This window comes from Anguilla rostrata, chromosome 10, assembly GCF_018555375.3.
Source record: "Anguilla rostrata isolate EN2019 chromosome 10, ASM1855537v3, whole genome shotgun sequence".
NCBI lineage: Eukaryota > Metazoa > Chordata > Actinopteri > Anguilliformes > Anguillidae > Anguilla > Anguilla rostrata.
This window is the reverse complement of record NC_057942.1, coordinates 27,481,172-27,497,218: the sequence shown is the minus strand read 5'-3', so window position 1 is coordinate 27,497,218 and position 16,047 is coordinate 27,481,172. Positions and strand designations below refer to the sequence as shown.

Genomic DNA, 16,047 nt, shown 5'->3' with positions numbered 1-16,047 from the left:
CACGTGACCTCTTGTTTGGCTCATGACCAACCTTTCCACTAAATCTTGTGCAAATATGTGAATCCATTCGGGAGTTATGCGCCTTTTTGTGATAGGCCACGTCCACCGCCACGCCCCCTCACACACCCTCACGCAAACACATGACCTCTTCTTTGGCTCATGACCAACCTTTCCACAAAATCTTGTGCAAATCTGTGAATCCATTCGGGAGTTATGCGTCTTTTTGTGATAGGCCACGTCCATCGCCACGCCCCCTCTTAGTCGGCCTTGAAAGTTACTCAGCTCTACCTTCAGTCATGACCAACGTCCATGCCAAATTTCAGCCTCCTGGGACGAAAACTGTGGCCGCTACGGGGTGGGACACTGACCAACCGACAGACAGAGCTATAGAGCTGCGGTCGCAGCTAATAAAAATGGGGAAATAAACAAGAAGGATAGCATTACCTAATGAAGTCAAAGACCACTTTCATGAAATCCATACATATTCAAAACAGTCATTACGTATTATAAATAACATTTTATATACAATATAAATTCTTATTATTCTCAGGCACAGCACCATTATAAACTATGAATAAGCTTATATGTCTGTGCCTAGGTGAAACATATATCCATGCAACTTAAATCATTTTAATGGGAATACGGATGCATCTTTAAAGGGATAGTTCTCTTGATGATTGAGTTTCTGTTATATTATTTCAGTTTTGCAATGAATAATATTTTAGTTACAGATGACAACTTGCTGGCTTTACAATGATGGGTGACATTCAGTGGATTGTACTCTGAAGAGACATAGTACACTTCCTGTCTAATGAGGCTAACACTATAATAAAATGTATTCAGTTGTAGGCTATGAAATTGCTAATCATTTCAAACATTTTGCTTAATGTTGTTTGTAAAAAAATAAATAAATAAACAGTTTAAAGGCTAATGATATTCCAGTGTTAGATCCTGAGTCTGGTGCTTTGCAAGCGCAACAATTGCAATGCCAATGAAGATTCGATTGGAAAAATGGTATTTCCCTCATTCTCTCTTTCAACTTCAGGTTTGTTGCATTCATTTCTGGCTTTCTATCCTATTACAAATACAGATCACCTTGTTGGTTCTGATACAGATGTCAAAAGTAGTATCAACAAAATGGATTGTAGTTCAATAATTCTGGCTTACTCCAATCTGCCATATCAAAATATGAAACCCATCTTTCATTATATTGAAAATTATACATATATTTGTTTACATAATTATATATATATATATCTGTATTCCACCCCAAATTGTCACCCTGAAATGAAACTCTTTCTTAATTATAATTTAAATGGGCCAGTGCTGACTAAATACAATGAACAACAACACCAGTCCATATTCCAGGGCTGAGACTTTGTTGCCCCCTTTTCCCCTCAGTTATTGGAGTCTTTTTGCCAACTGATGGTAAATCAATGGGGGTCCCACGTCGGAACACAGCCAAGTTACTTTGCAATGTTGACATGGGTAGACTCAGGTACAGCTTCAGAGAAGGTGACAGACTGGCTGTTTCTTCCAGGAGAAACAAAGCCCCGTGACATCTGAAACTATGTGTCAACCATAGCTGCCTGCTCTCCTAGCCATTTTACCCTCCACATGCCCCAGCTGCTGGACTAGCAGCACTGTGTGAGGTCTGCGATAAAAAGCCCAGTACCTGTCACCTCATAAACCTGGCAGCCTAATTGTGTTTGGGGTCCATGTTAATTCCGATGTCATCTGCTGGCTCCACACTGAATGACCAAACCCCGACGCCACATCTCCTCCCCTTCACCTGACCCCTCCCCGACCCTTAGGCGTCAGATGATTCAAGCAGACCTACCGCATCGCCCAGACATCAAAGCATGGTCATGACAGACACCGTGCAGACCCTTGGAGGCGGACTCACTGAAGGAGAAGGGGATGCTTCACTCCACCGGCAGGTCCAAAAGCACACCTCCCCATCCCTCGACACCCTCATCAGAGTCTGGCCAATGTCTAAATTACCATAAACCACATCAACGGAAGGAATGGGAGTTCACGGGCAGTGGGCATTGACATATCCTTTTAATGGATGTGATTTTAACACATTTGAATGATTCCACTAATAATTTTAAGGGGGCAAGGAAGGAGTGGCGAAAACAACACAAAATGAGTAGAAGTATCAGCTGTAACCAATTTTTCACACCAGAACTGTCAAAATAGAGTTCAGTTTTCCCAAAACAATCAACCCCCCGGTAACAAAGCAGTCTAGACCAGTATCTAGAAGAGTACTGTCTGCCCAATTTATGCATTGTTTCCTTAGCCTTGCAGCCCCCTCCCACCAGGTTCAAGGAGTTGAAGCCAAAAGTTTAGATACACCTATGCTAAAGACATTCAAACACAAACAATCACATTTCATGTTACCATACATTTGCTGTGTTAAGTCAATTAGGGTATCTACTTTATTTCCATAAGAGGTCATTTCAAAATAATAGCTAAGAGACAGATTTATTTTTGCTTTTATGTACTATATCAGATTTTCAGTGGGTCAAAGTATACATACACTTTGTTAGTGTTTGGTGTCATTGCCTTTTAATTGCTTATCGTGAATCAAATGCTAGGGGTAGCCTTCCACGGGCTTCTCACAATACTTTGTGTGAATTTTTGCCCATTCCTCCTGACAGAACTCCTTCACCAGTTCCTTTGTTGTCTTGGGGTTCAGTTGAACCTTTCGAACCAAAGTTTGTTCAGCCCTGGGAGTTAATTTGTGCCTCCTTCCTGAACAATGCACTGTCTGTGTGGTCCCAAGATTTTTATATTTGCATACAAGTATTTGTGCAGATGCTTGTTGTACCTTCAGTTGCTTGGAAATTGCTCCTAAGCCCTGGCCACAAGTGCCAATTAAGTCCCAGTTAACTCCTAATTATGACAATTGGCCAATCAGAAGGTTCTAAAAAGTCAATTTCTGGAATCTTCAAGACTATTTAAAGAGATAGTCAACTTGGTGTATGCAAACTTTTGACCCACTGGAATTCTGATATAGTGAATTAAATCTGAAATAAATCTGTCTCTAATCGATTGTTTTAAAATTACCTCTGATGTAAACAAAGCGAAAAATTGAGTTTGAATGTCTTTAGCAGGGCCGGCCCGACCCAATAAACTTGCCAACATGACTTGCCAACAGAAATTTATGGTAACATGAAATGTGTTGAAAAACTGAGTTTGAATATCTTTAGCCTATGTGTATGTAAACTTTTGGCCTCAACTGTACAACTGCCTTCTATTTACAGTACATCCCATGTTCTGAAAGAATCAAAGTTCACTTGAATAACACAATCTCACTTCAATCTTTATATCTTGTAATATCTACTTTTACACTGTAGTGAATTTTCTGTGAATCAGCATGTTGATATCAGTTTTGAAATGCTACACTTTCCTTAAGAACGATATGATAATAAACTTTACTAGATACAGTTAAATACAAAAGTATTGGGATAGTGAAATGATTTTTTTGGCATCATCTGTACATCAGCACATTAGACATAAAAAATGAATAGGGTAGAGTTCTGACATTCCGCTTTAATTTGAGAGGTATTTACATCCTTATCAGATGATCCATGTAGGAATTATAGCCCTTTTTTATACATAGTCCTCCCATTTATTAGCATAGTCTGAAATAAAGTTGTCATATTTTGTACTTGGTTGCAAAACTACCTGAAATATGCAACCCATAGACTACTAGGCAATCTGGGTGATTACCTGGTATTGCTCTGTCTGGCCTATACTGCAGTCATTTTCAGTTTTGGTTTGTTTCTGGGGTGTTTTGCCTTCAGACTTGTCCCCAGCAAATGAAACACGCATTCATTTGGATAAAGGACAAATGATTGACTTGGCCAGACAAGAACAATCCCCTTTTTGGCCCAGAAAAACTCCTTGGTTGCTTTAGCAGTATGTTTGGGGTCATTGTCCCGCTGCAAGGCAAACTGACTGTCCAAAGAGTTTTGGGAAATTTGGTTGGATTGGAACAGATGTGACGTTTATGTACATCAGAATTCATTCTGCTTCTGCCATCAGCAGTCACATCATCAATTAAGACAAGTGAGTCAGTTCCAGTGACAGCCATACATGTTCAAGCCATAACACTACCTCCACCATGTTCACAGAGGAAGGGGGGGGGGGGTGCTTTGGACCATGAGCAGTTCCTTTATTTCTCTACACTTTCCTCTTTCAATTACTTCCCTGTCACTTTGGTCAGGTTAATATACATCTCATCTCTGCATAAGTTCCAGATCTCTAGTTTTTTTTGTTTGTGTACTGCAGCAAAGTCGAACCTGGCAACTCTGTTTTTGAGGCTTAGTGGTTTGCATCTTGTGATGAATGTTATGAGGTTATGCTGGTACAGTCTCTGACACACCTATCCCTACTTCCTGGAGTGTTCTTGATTTGTTTGGCAGTTGAAAATGGGTTTTTTCCAAATAGAAAGTATTCTTTGGTAATCCACTAAGGTGTTCATCCGTGGTCTACCAGGCAATTTGTTAATGCAGAGCTCACCAGGGCATTCTTTCTTCCTAACAATGTATCAAACAGTTGATTTTGACACACCCAATGTTTTGGCTATGTCACTGAGCAATTTATTCAGATTTTTCAGTCTCATGATGGCTTGCTTTACTGGCATTGACACTTAACTGGAACTTATGTTAAGAGACAACAACAGGCTGGAGCAGTCTTTGAACTCGAGATTAGGGGCGGGAGCCCATTGGAAACAGCAACAGAGAAGATAAGGTTAAGGCCAGCTTGACACTTAAGGCCATAGTTCCACAATGGAGGACCCACTCGTAATTGCCTTTATCGGGTTTCCCAACTTCATACGATCACCTACAGAGACACTGATAAGAGGAACGCAGCATGGAGGAAAGTCTCTGAAATTGTCGGTGGCTCTGCTATGTAGCCATTACTATTAGTTATCATTGTCCAGTCTGAATAAAAATCATTTTTGCAGTAACCTAGGTCTGACATTAGCTAGACATTAGACAGCCTAGCTAGGCAGCTGACTAACATCTTTCAGATATAGGTTACTGCAAAAATGCTTTTTATTCAGAATGGACATGAAACACGACATTAAACCCGGTCAACATATAACAAACACAACTGTCTGTGAAAAATAAGTGACACACCCACAAGCAGCCGATTGAGGCACGCGGGAGCAGCGCCAGGTGACGTATACAGTGTGGCTTCACAGTTAGGTTGAAATGCATGATCTAGACTGTCAATTCATGATCTATACTGTTTTCAAATTACTTAATCTTTTTATCTTTTTTAAACATCAGGGTCACTTGATTAAATGATGACACGGTCAGTCATTTTAAAAATAATAAATAAGGGGAAACCAACACTGCTTTTTGTTTTGTCACCACCTGTGAATGATTTATATCTGTGAAAAATAAATTTTTAGGGACACATTATCTTCATCATTTGTATTCTTCTTTCTCCACTTTGTGGACATAACACGAACTACAGGCACAAATCCTATTAACCTTTTCTCCTGAAGAATTTATACGGGCAATTTTCACCTGTGTGTACTACTCTAAAAAGCCTTCCAATTTTGTGGCAACACAAAGCAGACAGCTTATGGCATCGTGTGTGCCACCAAGACTATGTATCAAATTTTAGGATATATTTGAAGAATTATTCATGGTATACACAAATTGTACATAAAAATGCAACTGTACTGTTTATTTGACAAAATTATTTAATATTCTCCCAAAACTTCTTTCCCACCACAGCAAAACAAACTGTGTAAACTAAAAGCAGTAAAATTTTACAAAGATTTTTTCCAAGATCTATCAAAACCTCTTCAAATTGCATATTTTGTATAATGGTTTGAACTCATAATTGACACCACAAACAATTTTCTTCACTCAAAATCACATATTTTGAACAGAATCATTTCCAGCATGTTTTAAGTGTCAACATCTTACAAGAATTAACATTATGTTCAATGCTGAAATACGTGTGTTAGCTGGCAGAAACTATAACTGAAAACTAACAGTTCATTTTGAACGCGCTTTGCTGTTGCCAAGGTTACAGTCTGTAGACAGCCTGTACGAATGGCAGCGGCGGTGACCGATTGTAGCTTGCATCTGCAAGTGTGTTTTTCACATTCCAAACGTGTTAATCAATGGGAAACTATCAGATGTGAAATTATAGACATCTAATAAGATATCAAAAAACACAAGCAACCAGGTTATCTACTAGCCAAACTTGGTAGGTCTTGATTAAAAGTTGTTGGACAAGTAGCGTACAGAATGTTGATGTGGAATAAGAAGAAATAATAAGGAGAACACTAAACTTATTTTTCAGTGAACTTAAATGCCCTCCAATAGGGCTATAACTTTGACTAGGACCCTATCTTTGAGCAAACATCCAATTTATAAACATGAAAAGGAAGCTAACTGAGATATGCTTTTTCATGCTCTTCGAATTCCTTTGTCACAGCTTATTATCTGCCATAATTATAAATACATTTTATAGCTCAATGGCAAGTCATTAGGAGAACTACAGTAGCTGGCTTTTCGGCTGTGCGCATTCACTCATAATCAGCACAGACTTTGTGACACAGAGCCACCCCCCTCCTCCAATTTTTAATAAATTGCTGATATTTACTATTTACCACTAGGGACATGAGGGATAGGTTTACGCACATATCCTTCTAGCCAATGCAATATGCATTTTATGAAAAAACAATAAATATTGTAACCATAAGGCAATATAAATGCATCTGCTTTTTTGTAAATTTATTTATTTATTTATTTATTTGCTTATTTGTTTTATTTTTGGTTTATCACTCTCCTAATTTTTAGTTGTTGTTGTAACATTGGCTTCATCATAGCAAGCATGGACCACAAAAAGAAGGCCTAGTATATTCTACACTGGAGCCTTAATAGCAGCATTACAGCCAAAAGCAATGGAATTGCTTACCAATGGGTCACTGTATTTGTCATGCATAAAATTTATTATCAATTAATTGTTATTCTTAAAGCGCAAACACAGGCCATTTTGGGGATTTGCGCTCGACCCTCAAACATGGAGTACCTCCTTATAACCAGCATGTACTTATTTTACGTCTAGTGTAAACTTTACGTTGTGATATGATCATAAACACATCAAAGTGTGATTTTATAAATAACTACTTAGATATGATTTTCTGCGTGAGCCACTATTTAGGATATTATTTCATTGTAAGACCATTTTATAAATTAGGCTCCATGGCGTTCTGACAAATTGACCTATGTGCTCAAGATGACCTGTTCAGTGCTCCGTCAGTGAGGCTAGTCTGAAAAATAGTCCCACCAGGTAAAAACATCTTGAATAGTACATAGTACTAGTCATTGTATTCAACTATATATCTTTTTCCATCATCTTTATAAAATAAATACTCAGACAACTAATGGTAACCTGCTTTGTAAGACATGGCTATAAACCTTCAAATTATCAGCCTGGTAGTCAAGCACCTGGTCAGAGTTTTTCTTAACTATCTATAGTTTTTCTACAGCGCTATAGCTCTTGTATGATATTACATGAGTATTTAAAACTGTAAAGGCATAGTGAAAGACAACTGTTTGTATCTGTTTTACAATGCTACAAAGATTTTCTTTGTGTATAGACGTAACAGACATACTCTGTTTTGGTTTCAAAAAGATATCTTCAACAACCTCAGTAACCTGCAAAACAATGGCAAGTGTAGAACACTGAGCTACAGACCTGATCTACTGTAGTCTACTAAATAATGAACTGCAGTCTCCAAGTTATAGCAAATGATGTAGCTTTTTTTTTTTAGACATAGGACTGTTAGCAGTGGTTCAATGTGGTATGACAGTAGAAACAATACCTGTATGTGAAAGTGGTATGTGAGAAAGAAATTCTGAGAAAACACAAAAAACCCATGCCGAATCAGAATACAACACAATGCCCTTAAAATAAAATTAAAATAAAAAAAATACCTTCCAATAGGCTGACAAAAATTTCTAAACCAGGAATTGGTATCACCTCAACTATTTGGATGCAATACATTCTGGAACTTTGCACCACAAGTTAGTGCAGGTGGAGCTTTATTCTGTGCTACTCTGATGGTTCCCTGGTTGCCTGGCAGAGGTGAGTATAGGTTCAAATCAGTTGACCGAGACCCAATTGTGGGAATGTGCAGTCAGTTCACACCTTACTAGATCTTGCTAAAATGGGTTTAGCAAATTTTCTTCAGTGAATGTATAGTTTTACAGGTATGCACCAACCAAGACAGGCGTATTCAAATATCTTTTTTGTGGAAAGATTTAATCACAAGATTTTACAAATCCTTTATGTTGTGTCAGGAACATTCATCTGTGATTGTTGCTTGCAGCCAGTGTGTGGGCTAAGCTTTGAGAGTTTAATCATGACACTTGAACAATCTGAAAACAATGTCTCATTATGCCCAAAAATGTAATTGTGACAAATAGGTCAGTGGAATTTTTATAAATGCATGTTCTGCTCTTTTTCATGCAAGTTTATGGCTATTTTTGAATGAAAATAACAGCATGAATAAATGGATTAAAAAATGTTTTAGTATCTTCATTATTTTCAGGAACAGGAATTTTACAAGTTTTCCAATTATGCATTCGCACCTTAAATAAGGATGAATCCAACATGTTTTTTATTTTTTTTGCCTTTTAGTCAACTGAGCAAACAATGTATTTTTTTTTTTAATTTGGTGGTTTTATAGAAAGAAAATTTTGACAATATGTCTTTAGTTGTAATTTTATGATTTATTGTAAATGGAAATGTTCTACAATTTCAAAGATTTTAAGTGCATTGAAAATACATTCAAGTAAAGGTCTGAGTTTCCTCAACAAGTACGGAAAGAAACCTTGGAAACTATTTGAAAATATAAGGCAAATATTTAAACTCCCTATTAATTTGGTAGGTTTCTTTCTTTACATGTACAGAAAACACATAAGAACTCCATTTGAACACACTGATGCAATTAAAATCATTGAAAATGCAGAATATTTCCATTTCATTTTGAAGTTGTATTGTGAGCTACTGGTCAGATACACTTAAAGTATAAAAAAGCAAACATTTTCAAAAAGAGAAAGTATTAAGAGCTCAGGGCACTGCAGCAAATGCAATAACTTCATTGTTAGAGCAGTCTCTGTCCCATTGTCTGGGCCATTGGCTCTTTGGTGGCTAAAGAGCACCAGTCAGAAGTACGGCAGGTGAATGCCACTGTCCTAATAGGCCATCTGTGGTCACCAAGTGACTCAATTAAACTCCAGTTCCCCCATCTCTGCGTCCATTAGGCGAGAAACATTAGTGACTCTCTTTCGAATTGACACTTCAGACAGCCTGTGACCCCAGGGACAGCCGGCACAAACCTTGACTTTTTGTTTTGCGTTGTCATTCTGAAGCCATTTGATTTCCATTTCAATCTCTCTCTCCGGAAAGAGGGCCCCCTTTTGCCTCAACACTCAACCCTGATCTTCAAATGGACCTTTTCGTGGCTGTCCACCGCCTGGCTCGGTAAGTGTCATTACGCGCTTACCTAATACGCCTGTGAGCATTTCCTTCAGCTGAGTGTCACCAGCTTTTAATCCTCCACCAAATGTGCACTTGACATCCCCCATACAAGGCCAATGCCTACATTTCAAAAAGAAAAGGCAAACCCTGAAAATAGTCTGCCATTATTGTCCCTCATCTCCTGCTACTAACACACCTCATATGTTACCCCAAAGTATCATTTTTAATCGGGTTCCCCCAAATGTACGTGTAAGGGTTATCTACTGAGCTATGTATTTTTACCATCATGCAATGTGTGTAATCAAACTAATTCATAGGTAACAACAATGCCTGGAGCATATCCTTGAATGGAATGATGGACGGCAAGCTGGCTCAATAGAGAGCGAAGTGGGTATTTGCAAGCAGGTCTTCATCATTTGCATAAGGTTTAGCAAATGTTCCCCCAGTTCCTGTCCCAAGATTTTGAGGACACATGTGGCTGGTGGCTACCAGCTGCCCTACGCTCCAATGAAGTCTCCATCCTTCCAACTGAGCACACAAGCAAATACAGGACTGTCCTTCCTGTAGCTCATTATCTATTCCTGACACTTATGTCTGCAAACTGCTTTATGTAAGATTTTTATACAGATTATTCACAATAGTAATCACACACCAATTTACTTACATACTGTATTTATATATACAAATGCATGTAGTATCTGCTGACTTTTACTAAATTGTACTTAACGTTGTAATAGCATCTTTGAACACTGAATTTGAAATATTTTCAGTAGCCACTCAGATCTTAATGCTTTATGTGATGTGTTTGAAGGCAATTTTTTAGTACTACTCACTGACTTTTGGTAATAAAATGGCATTATACATATTCAATTCCCTCTGAGGGCTTGTCCCCACACTGACACAATCTTTATGTCTAAAACATACCACGAGAAAGTTGGACCTGAGACCGCCCTCCTCCAACTCCCTCAAAAAGATACAAAGGACAAATAATCAGAAATGGACTTTCAAACAGCTTTTTCAATAATTTAATAATTTACTAAAAAAAGAGTGTAAAAGATACAGATTTCTCTTTTTCAAGATAGATCAGACTGATATTTAAAATAACAACAGCTGTATCAAATTTTATTTCTTGGTTTTTAGTGTACTTTTCTTGGTAATACAACCTCAAGAAACCTCCCAGTAATGCTTCCAAAGCTGAATATTATATATCCATGGTTGCATTATAATATATATATATATATATATATATATATATATATATATATATATATATATATATATTGCGAGCTCCATAGTGTTTGGGACAATTTTTTTTTCTTCTTGATTTGGATCTGTGCTCTCCAATCTTATACTTGTAATAAATCAATTCACATGTGGTCAGCTTTTATTAAAGGGTATTTTTACACATTTTGGTTTCATCATGTAAAAATTACAGCACTTTTAATAAATAGTCCATCAATGTCAGGGCACCATAATATTTGGGACAAATGGCTTCACAGATGTTTTTAATTAGTCAGATGTGTTCAATTGCTTCCTTGCAGGCATAAGAGAGCTTTCTCTATCTAGTCTTGATTCTAGGTTGTTGATTGCCTTTGTCAACATGAGGACCAGAGTTCTGCCAATGAATGTTAAGGAAGCCATTATGAGACTGTGAAATAAGAAAGAAATTGTCAAAGCACTGGTGAGCTCAGTAAATGTAAAGGGCCCGCTAAGCCAAGGAAGACCTCTACAGTTGAAGAATTCTCACCATAATGAAGAAAAAAACCCAAACACCTGTCTGACAGATCAGAAACACTGTTTAGGAGACGTGTCAGTGACTACTGTCTGCAGAAGACTTAATGAACAGAACTACAGAGGCTATACTGCAAGATGAAAACTAGTATTTGGCTACAAAAACAGGATTTACAGTTTTCTAAGAAGTACCCAGAGCCTGCAGAGTTCTGAAAAAAAGGTATTTTGAACAGATGAGACCAAGAATTATTCGTGATGGCAAGAGCGAAGTGCGGAGACCAAAAGAAAGTGCCCAAGATCCGAAGCACCGCCATCCTCTGTGAAACATGGTGGTAGGAGTGTCATGCTTGCATTTCTGGCTACAACAGGTACTGGCTCACGTGTCTTCAGTGATGCAATGTATTGGTGATGTAACTGCTGATATCAGCAGCAGAATTAATGTGTACAGAAGCATCTTATTTGGTCAGATTCAAGCAAATGCTTCCAAACTCATTGCTGAACATGCGTTTCACACGCTGCAGGGAAAATTTAAGGCAAACAGCCCCTGAAACAAGCAGGAGCGGAAAATGGTTGCAGTACCGGCCTGGCGGAGCATCACCAGAGAAGCACTTGGTGAAGTCTATGGGTCACAGACTTTGAGCAGTCATTGCATGCAAAGGATATGACAAAGTATTAAACATCACTACTGTCGTTTACATACCATTCATATGTCCCAAGTATTATGGTGCCCTGAAATGGGCAAGACTGTGTAAAAAGTGCTGTTATTTCTACATGGTGAAGGCAAAAAGGTAAGAAATACCATCAAGTAAAAGCTGAGAATGTGTACCAAAAATTACAAATCTGAAATTGTGTAGTATCGAGCCAACTCAAATAAAAAATATGTCTTTGTCCCAAAAGTCATGGAGCTCATATATATGCTAAAGCCAACAGCAAAATGTTTCATATGAATCACACAAAGGAAAATAAAAACCAGCATGAAATGTACAGCTTTCAGAGCCTCCAAAATTTCAGTTGAATATGCATATATACAGGCATGCAAGGTTTTTTGGTGGAGGAGTTGAAGAAATAGGGGATGTGATGGTATCCTAAAGCATTTTAAAAACCACCCCTAAATTAATGCATTTTAGTCAAATATACAATACTCTTTGATGCTCAAATATGTGTTATTAAATCTATTGCCATCTATTTCAAGTTTAATATGTAGCTAAAGGGAAACAAATTTTATAAATATATTTTGTCTGCAGTATTTATTTACTTAACTTAAAATCATTAAATAAAAATAGGCCAATATTTCAAAACAATATAGAATACAAAAAGAAATAGGATGAAAAATTCTTTAGATAATTGATTTGTTTTGTTTTAAAGTAAAACCCCCCATATGTAGCTGATGCAGGAGGTATTTATAATAACATTTTGTATAATATAAATATGCAATCTTCTTCTGTTTTTTATTTTTTACTTTTTAATTGTAAAACAATTGTTACATGTCTCATACCAAGGCTCTCAGTCAAATTTTGAAAAGGCCTCAAAACATTTTTTTGTTCTCATTTTGTGTTTTAATTAATAAAAATAATCTCAATTCTTTGTAAATGTCAGTTTTACACTATACACAGGTTCATTTGTTTTTGTTTAATTTTATCACTTACATTTGTCTCCATCATGTTTCTATCTACAACAATAAAAAAGAAAGTAAAAAGTGTCTTTATGGGATGTCTTAGTTCCTCACCCTCTGACAGATGTCACCACAAAATTGAGTGCTGTTAGCAAACAATGTCATGATGACTGTACAGTTAAATAGAAAAAAGACAAAATGTCATTGTGAAAAAGAAAAAAAAAACAATGCATCTCAGTGGCTTCATGGACTATCAGGGAACTGGATTTTGTGCATTAGTACAGACATGGGTTCTATCCTGGTTGCACACTTCATCCCTCTCGGCTGGAGTGAGTATGCGCCTGCATGTCTCATAATGTTGCCCTTATCATGAATTATGGTCAGTGCAATGTGTGTCTCTGGGCCTGCAGAGTGCGGTTTTAGTACACTGTAAGGTCACTGAGTCATCCTCTTAGTGAATAGGCCTATGGCAGTAACCAAACTCAGAATTCCATGGCTGTGTTTCCTAAGATAGACTACAGTCAAGTTTTTATATCCTTATACATGTTTTCACTTCACAAAAGGGTCACAAGGGAGAACAGAATATGTTTTCACAATGGCCGCCACAGCCCATTTTACCTGTTAAAAAAACAAGGGAAAGAGCCAATAAATTGTGAACCAAGGTGTGATGTTGAGGCTATGTGATGCACATACACTGATATGTGTACTGAATACTGTTTTAACAGCATTTTTGGAGCTATGCATTTTTACAGGGAAAATAAATCAGAAGACCAGCATCTTGACACAACCAGTAAATACTTTGCCATTCATCATGTGACTTATGTGTTGGCTTCTTTTCTAACATTGGGCCATGCAAGGGCTTGTCAGTGTCTTTTCAGACCTCAGGGGAGCCACTATATATGTGTTTAATGCCATTTCCCTGAACTCATGGGCTGTCCTATCAACAAGGCTATGGGTGTGTATGTTTTTTTTTTCTTCTCAGGGTTATTGTTTGCATTTTGGAAATCGATATTCTGTGTATACAGACAGCTTGCCGTATTGCAAAAAGTTGGTTAACTATTAAGTGGAAATATAACAGTTTTTATAATAGTATAACCATCCAAAGATATTAGTAGCTAATACTATAGTAAGAACATTTTTATGTATTTCTAACAAAAGAAGAGACATAATACTGATTGAATGTACCTACGGATGCTCAAATCTCTTGTATTTAATCGACTAATTACCTGACTTGCATCTGGCTTCTCTTCATATACAAATCTTCTAATGCATAATAGATCTGAGGTCTCATTTATAAAAATGTTCTTGTATTTAAACTTAATTTAAATTTGAAATTCATTTCCCAAGTTGAGCTTATGTTTTATTTATAAAAATAACTGAGACTGAAAGAAGTTGATTTAAATTAGTGTATCTGCATATACGCACATGTCCGATATAAATCTCAAATGAACTTCAATTTACAGACAGTGTCTGTATGGCAACACGTGCAGTCCACAGCACCTGTAACACCAGGGAATTCAAAGGAGAGGGAACTGCTTTTATATGTGCCTGATAATATAACACTTTTTATATGGCATTTTATGTGGGGTTGTTCATGATTCTTGCCGTCTTCATGCCTAAAATTAAATCAGGTAAATGTTATTCTTAGGGATGTGTGTATAGCTATAGAACCTCCACAGAACCAGCAGGTAATTAACTTCCAGTATGTTTAGTGCAAATTTTACAGAGGTACAATCATATACATGTCAAAGTGGGATTTTATGAATAACACTTAGTCATGGTTTTCTGCGTAAGCCTCTACTCAAAATACAATTTGATCTTTGACAATTTTATAAATGAGACCCCTAAGCAGGACCTGGTTTGATTTTGGCAACCAAAAAGTCTGAGGTGTCCTGAGGTCAGGAAACCAAGGGAAGCTTTGCCTGTGCTGCATTCAGGGAGCTACTAGCATTTGTAAGATCAAGCTTTGGCAAGCCCTGACATGGCTCATAGGAGGAAAAGCAGCTACCATCAAGGTGAATGGTTTCTTGCATCTCTGGCTGTCCTTGAAGGCCTGGACTGTGAAATTGGCACAAGTGAAACAGGACTGTCGGCTGACCACAAAGCCTATTAGTAATGTGTAATGGAGGGGCCTGCATGGCACTGAAGCAACATGAGGCAGCAGAAAGCCAGCTCAGATGTACCAATGCCATGCTGATACAGTTGAAGGACTGACCCACAGTCCTGCACCCTGACATCCCTGCCAAGCGGGTCAAACCACTGCCAGACCGTCATGATAACAGTCGTCTTCTTCGCCAACTCATTGGTTCAGAATATGTCAAGACAGCCTCGCCTGAGGGTATTGTGAGAATACTGTAGATCACCAGGATAAAAACTTTAGCCCAATGCATCTGGCTCTAATTGGGAAGAAGTGATTTCTGAGAGAGGACACCCTTCTGTGGCTGGCAGGGCAGGGCAGGGTCTCAGGGGGAAAGAGAGATTAAGGACCTTTTGCACTTGTCCCTACTAGTGCCCCCACACAGTTTGATCAGTGGGATCAGTTCACCAAACTCTACAGCATTTTCAGGATTGCGTTGTACATCTGTGTGAGAACGGCCAGGTGAACAGGCAGACAGGAGCGGCGGTCCTGCGAGGCAGGGCTGCACGTCAGCCAGGAGAGGGCGTTGTACTGCTCCAAAACAAACCTGGCGGGAGAGGAGAGGGGAGCAGCTTGATGAAACAGATAACACGCTGAATGGAAAAAGAAGGAATATGGTTGTGATATGCTGTGATATGGCTACATTCAAATATCCACCCAAACTCTGGTCATCTTGATCGGGCAAGGGATTCTCTACAGAGCACATTGGAGTCGTATGAAGAAACTTAAATGTTATAGTGGCAGGTAAGCCCACAAACACAGTGATAGTCAATTCTGAACACTGAAAAAAGGAACAGACACAAGTATTTCTCTACAGCTGGAATGGGTTTCAAAGAGGATAAAGTGCATGCAGTTCTGGAAATACAATAACATATCACGACAGCAAGGAAGAAAATATTCATGAGAAAGTAATTGAGCTGTTATGTCATTTTTCACCAAGTTTCTATCATAAGATTAAATTTCATTAAATTTGTGTAGCTGTTTTTTGCTTTTCATGCTGTAGTTTACCCATAAATCTTTTGTGTTTTTTTCACTCACT

At 37.9% G+C, this 16,047-nt stretch overlaps 1 protein-coding gene across 2 annotated transcripts in view; it reads right to left on the bottom strand.

Moving 5' to 3' along the window:
• Positions 1–10,525: 10,525 nt before the first annotated feature.
• Positions 10,526–16,047, bottom strand: part of LOC135233108 (mediator of RNA polymerase II transcription subunit 13-like) — a 149,872-nt gene continuing 144,350 nt past the window's right edge. For both annotated transcript variants that reach the window (XM_064296305.1, XM_064296306.1), the window contains exon 31: positions 10,526–15,555. In XM_064296305.1, coding sequence (XP_064152375.1) covers positions 15,423–15,555 — 133 coding nt within the window. In that variant the 3' untranslated portion in view covers positions 10,526–15,422. The remainder of the gene's footprint in view (positions 15,556–16,047) is intronic.